The sequence below is a fragment of the Acomys minous genome (genome assembly GCF_964271855.1).
Source record: "Acomys minous genome assembly, chromosome: 14".
In the NCBI taxonomy this organism is placed as follows: domain Eukaryota; kingdom Metazoa; phylum Chordata; class Mammalia; order Rodentia; family Muridae; genus Acomys; species Acomys minous.
In genome coordinates, this window is record NC_140496.1 from 93050146 (window position 1) to 93056145 (window position 6000).

Sequence of the window (6000 nt, forward strand, 5' to 3'; positions counted from 1 at the left end):
GAGTGTTTTAAATTATGAATCAGAATTACTCTAGAGAATCCAGAAGACACAAGATAGTTTTTTAACTAACCCTGAAAGATGAGATGCATATTCTTCAACCAAAAGTTCTCATACCTAAAAACACAAGCCCATGTTTGGGGATTATAAAGCACCATCTAACTATAGGTATACATTTGAACTTAATTACATCTAATTCTCTGAAGCAGTCTATAGGACCTAACAGAACAGTGCGAAAGTTATACAGCATTAACAAGTTTGTAATGTTTTTCTAATTCAAACAAAAAAAAAATCTTTGTTTGAGACAGGGTCTCACCATGTAGCCCTGTCATCCAACTCACTACATAGACTAGACTGACCTTGAACTCACAGAGTTCTGCCTATTGTGAACTGACAACATTGTGCACATTTTCCTCACAGTTCATTGGATGATGTGATGACCCCTTTATTTGAACCTATTGTGTAACTGGCAACACTGTACACAGTTTCCTGCACCGTGTATGTCGTCACACTAGAGTTGATGGTTCTGTCCCTGCTTGCCCTAGTCATCTTCTGTTTGACGTTTCAGAAAGCAGCTGTGGACTGCACAATAATTGGCTGGGGATCATGCACTGTAGTTGGAGCCAAGGCTGATGAAATGCAGATATCCACTGTGGATGTTATAATGGGCCGATCTATAAATGGAACGTTCTTTGGTGGTCAGTTTTTTTTTTCTTCATCATTTTAATTATCTTCACTATAATATGAAATTACCGATTACTAAATTTTGAAACATAAATTTGTATATCCACTGAATGTTTAAAAACTACTCCGATATTTGAAAAGTAAATGAAGTTTATATGGAAATATGACTACAATTTATAAATTGAAATTCAATTTAAGTAGCTGAGCTTCCTGGTGCAATCCTATAATCCCAGCACTCAAGAGGCTGAAGCAGATAGATCATTAGTTTGAGACAAGCCTCATAGTGTGAGTTCAAGGCCCACCTGAGCTGCATAACAAGAACCTATCTCAAAAGAAAAGGAAAAAAAACAAAGTCAAGTGGTATTGAAACAAGCTAGTCAACTGAGAGGAACAAAAGGCAAACGTTGGTCTATTTAAGGTAACTTCTTAGCTAGAGTGGATAATAATCTTGAATTTTTCTTTTCTTTCTTTCTTTATTTTATGTGCATTGGTGTTCTGCCTGAATGTACGTCTATGTGAAGGTGTCAGATCTTGGAGTTACAGACAGTTATAAGCTGCAGTGTGGGTGCTGGGAATTGAACCCAGGTCCTCTGGAAGAGCAGTCTTAACTGCTGAGCCATCTCTCCAACCCCTTGAATTTTTCTTATGAAGAAAAAAAAATTTTTTTTCTTTTTGTTTTTTTGAGACAGAGACTCTTTGTGTAGCCCTGGATGTATTGGAACTCACTCTATCGGCCAGGCTGGCCTTGAACTCAAGGATCTGCCTGCCTCTGCCTCCCAAATGCTAGGGTTAAAACCATGTGTCACCACTGCCTGCAAAGAAAAATCTTTTACATAAAATAAATCCATAAAATTAAAGATTGAGCAAAGCTTAATGTATTTACAGCAGCCCACATTTGACCTAATAATTTCACCTCTTCAACAAACACTTTTGAGAGAGAGAGAGAGAGAAAAAAAGAGAGAGTGTTTCTCTGTGTATCCTTGGCTGACAGAGAACAGACAAAGAATTCTGGGATTCCAGGCACGTGACGCCCAGCCCAGACAACAAACATTCTCACCTAGATTTAGATAAACAAAAGAAGACATTAAACCAGAAAGGGACCAGCAAGAGGTGGAACAGGTAACTAGAGAGTGTACAGGATGGAAGAGAGCCTATATATTGGCAAAGTACATTATGCACATGTGTGAATGCCATAAAAATGTCTTCAAAGGAGAAAATTAAACTACTCCTATATGTCAAATTGCATGTCTTTCTTTATATGACATTGTGGCCAAATTACAGGTTGGAAAAGTGTAGATTCTGTCCCAAACCTGGTTATTGACTACAAGAATAAGAAATTTGATCTGGACTTATTGGTGACCCATGCCCTACCTTTTGACAAAATCAATGAAGCAATTGACCTGATGAACCAAGGAAAAAGGTAAGCTGCCAAGTCCTTTATGATTTTTTTTTTAGTGTGTGTGTGTGTGTGTGTGTGTGTGTGTGTGTGTGTGTGTGTGTGTGTGCCTGAAGAAGCCAAAAATAGGATGTCAGATCCCCTGGAACTGGAATTCGAGACATTTGTGAGCCCTCTGACGTGGGTGCTGGGAACTGAACCTGGGTCTTCTGCAAGAGCATCAAATGCTCCTAAAAAGTGAGCCATCTTTCTAACGCTATTAATGACTTGTACTTTCCCAAGTCATTTCCAAACATGGTAGCCACAGCATATCAAAAAGCTCAAGGAAGAGAAAGAAAAATAATGGTTACTTTTAAAGCTCATTATGTAAACATGGCAGATAAATCCTGCCCTATCTCATACACTCTCCACATGCCCACAGTGAGTGTTTCTTAAGTCAAGTTAGAGGTGGGCTTGGGAGTGGGGTTGAGAGGCCTGAGAACCTGGGGTCCATGGCTCCTCTGCTACAGCCCTGTTCCCCTGAAGTTCTCAGGCACAGTATATATCCACAACAAACGCTAAGGGGTAGTAGCTAAGTGAAAACACCACAGTGCGTTATTAGCAGACGGACAAATCTCCCACGATCCACAAGGAATTCCTAAGCCATCAGCGGTTGAGTAGAAGTCTAGGTGTTGGTTTACCTGAGGCGAGTCTCATACCTGAGGGAACCTCCTACCTGTCACAGATGGACACGTGGCCTTCACCACATAGGCACAGGAACCACTTGAGAGGGCAGTGCCCTGCCTTCCTATGTGCACCGGCACATTTAGGCATGGCACCCTGCATGTGTCAGCATCCTTCAGCTCCTGCTGTGGTGTCTGAGATAGGGTTTCTGTCCTTTTCCACACACTGCGGTGACTCGGGACTGCCATCGGTTGGAGTTCTCAGACAGCTGTAATCATATCACCTCGCTCTCCTTTGATGCCCGACTTCACCAAGAGTGGTGGCTTCCCAGCACGATGGCCTCTTTCCCCAGCTGGCATGCCTTAATTCTCAACAGTCCCACTAGAAACAAGGGCCTCACTGTGTCAGGTCAAAAGTCCCAATTTCCGCCTCCCCAGTCTATTAACACTGTCACAAATATTATTAATGCCATGAATGGAGAAAGATGACAAAATAGAAGAAATGATTCTTAACAACGTGGGCATCTACTAAAGGAGGAACAGAAGAAGAAAGGAAGTGGAGGGCCGGGCATGGTGGTGCACACCTTTAATCCCAGCACTCGGGAGGCAGAAGCAGGTGGATCGCTGTGAGTTCGAGGCCAGCCTGGTCTATAAAGCAAGTCTAGGACAGCCAAGGCTACACAGAGAAACCCTGTCTCAAAAAAAAAAAAAAAAAAAGAAAAGAAAGAAAGAAAAGAAAGGAAGTGGAGTAAATAGGATCAAAGAACGTTATACACATGCCTTAAAATATCATAATGAACCCATTATTACACATAAATAGCACACTCTAATTTTTTTTAATTTATTTATTTTTAATTTATTCACTACACATGCTCGTTTTTCAAAGATATCTCTAAAGAAAGATTAACTCAAACTCTGAAGCGAAAAGAAAAACAACCTGTGGACTTTGGATAAAATGTTCAGATGAATAATATTGATTATTGTTTTATTATTATTATCAGCATCCGAACAGTCCTGACCTTTTGAAGATGCCAAGAGCAGTTTGGAATATTATCTAATTGGATCCAAGCCTGTATGGTTAACTTATTACTTCACACGATGAGCCAAAGAAAATTATGCATTTAAGCATGCATTTACACTTTGTAACAAGATATGTTAACTATAAAGTATATATATGCATATATATCCCATAAATATATCAGATTTCCTATATTAAATAACTGTCATTGTGTATCATGGCTCAGGAGCACACCCCTTGCTTAGCATGTGCAATGTCTTGATTTCAGTGCCAGAAAAAATAAGTGGATGAAGGAATGAATAAGATACCTGAAGTGTGTATAAATAGAATCATTTCTTTAGAACTTCTTTAAAACTATTTCTCAAAAGTGAAGGTGGAAAATGGAAAAATAAATGAGATTTGGTTACATGTTTGTAACTTCCTAAAACTGGGGGATGAATACATGGAGTTTTATTATACTGTTCTTTCCACTTTCGTCTATGCTGTCAGTTTTCCACAATAAAAAGATTTTTACTGGAAAATGTAGTATATAGTATATGAGTATATGTGTATAAAAATTATTATATGGTTTCTGTGGTCTAATAAACTATAAGCTATTCCTTTTTAATTTATTTATTATATATACAGCAGTATGGATCTGATCTCATTACAGATGGTTGTGAGCCACCATGCAGTTGCTGGGAATTGAACTCAGGACCTCTGGAAGAGCAGTCAGTGCTCTTAACTGCTAAGCCATCTCTCCAGCCCCCACTATAAGCTATTCTTAAATCAAATGATAATTTCTATTTTAATATCTGTTCTTTCCTTTCTATTAGCCCCATTTTATAATAATTCACTACAATCATAAGTAATGGGATATTAAAATCTACATAAAATTTTAAAAAAACTCATCTAAACCAGGTATTGTGGCACATGCTTTTAATTCCTTCATTGGGAGGCAGAGGCAGATGGATCTCTGTGAGTTTGAGGCCAGCCTGGTTTGAGTCCAGGGCAGCCAAGGCTACACAGAGAAACCCTGACTCGAAAAGCCAACAAAACAAAACATCTACACTCTCAACTTCACTCTATAAAAACTGTTATTTTATTTGATAATTTTAATACAATAATGTGTTTGCTTACAGGCCAATAAAATGGTAATTAGCACCAACTGAAGCTCTTTTTTTTTGTGGTGTTTGTTGGTTTGTTTTTGCTTTTTGAGACAGGGTGTTTCTCTGTGTAGCCTTGGCAGGCCTGGACTCGGTTTGTAAACCAGGCTGTCCTGGAACTCACAGAGATCTGCCTGCCCTTTCCTCCTGAGTGCTGGGATTACAAGCCTGTGCCACCACCACCCAGCTGAAACTATTTTCTAAAGTCAACTAACAGTAATAAAGATCAAGCCAGGAGGTGGTAGCACACACCATTAATACCAGCTCAAAGAAAGCAGAGACAGTTAAACATCTGGTTTATGGAGCTAGTTCTAAGACAGACAAGGCTACAAAGAGAAACTCTGTTTTTGTTTGCTTTGTTTGTTTGTTTGTTTGTTTGTTTGTTTTTAAAAAAGGAACAAAGAACAATGTACAAATGTACTTAAAATAAAGTATAAAGTAGATGGGTCTGGGGAGGTGGTTCTGCAGTTAAGAGCACTGGCTGCTCTTCTAGAGGACCTATGCTTAATTCCCAGCAACCACATGGTGACTCACAACTGTGCAACTCCAGTGCCAGGGGATCCAGTGCCCTCTTCTGGCCCCTGTGGGCACCCTTACATACATGTAGGCAAAACACTCAAACTCAGAAAATAAAAATAAATAAATCGTCAGACAGTGGTGATGCACACCTTTAATCCCAGCACATAAAGGGCAGAGGCAGGTGGATCTCTGAATTCGAGGCCAACCTGTTCTACAGAGGAAATTCCAGGACAGCCAGGGCTACACAGAGAAACACTATCTCAAAAAAAATTTTTTTAATTAAAAAAAAAAACAAAGGAAGAAATCTTGCCAGTGTTTTATTCCAAGGATTAAAATTTAAAGCACATATAACATAAGCCTTCTTCATATCAAAATGTGCATCGTGGTGTCTCTTCACAGCAATAGCGCACCGACTAAGACAGGTCACAAAGATGGCAGATTTCAGAGATTTTTTTCCAAGTTGAGAGAGCTCATGTTTATTACTCTGATCTGAACATCCAGTCTACCCTCCATTATTACCAGTTTGTAACTTCAAGAATATAGTTCAGAAATTCTTATTTACTACCTTTTATATAAATC

At 39.1% G+C, this 6000-nt stretch overlaps 1 protein-coding gene across 1 annotated transcript in view; it reads left to right on the forward strand.

Moving 5' to 3' along the window:
* LOC311583632 (all-trans-retinol dehydrogenase [NAD(+)] ADH4) overlaps window positions 1–4272 on the forward strand; it is a 17301-nt gene extending 13029 nt beyond the window's left edge. The window contains exons 7-9 of the mRNA XM_084757404.1: window positions 566–695; window positions 1963–2101; window positions 3741–4272. Of these exons, the coding sequence (XP_084613530.1) occupies window positions 566–695; window positions 1963–2101; window positions 3741–3765 (294 nt within the window). The 3' untranslated portion in view covers window positions 3766–4272. The remainder of the gene's footprint in view (window positions 1–565; window positions 696–1962; window positions 2102–3740) is intronic.
* The last annotated feature ends 1728 nt before the right edge of the window (window positions 4273–6000 follow it).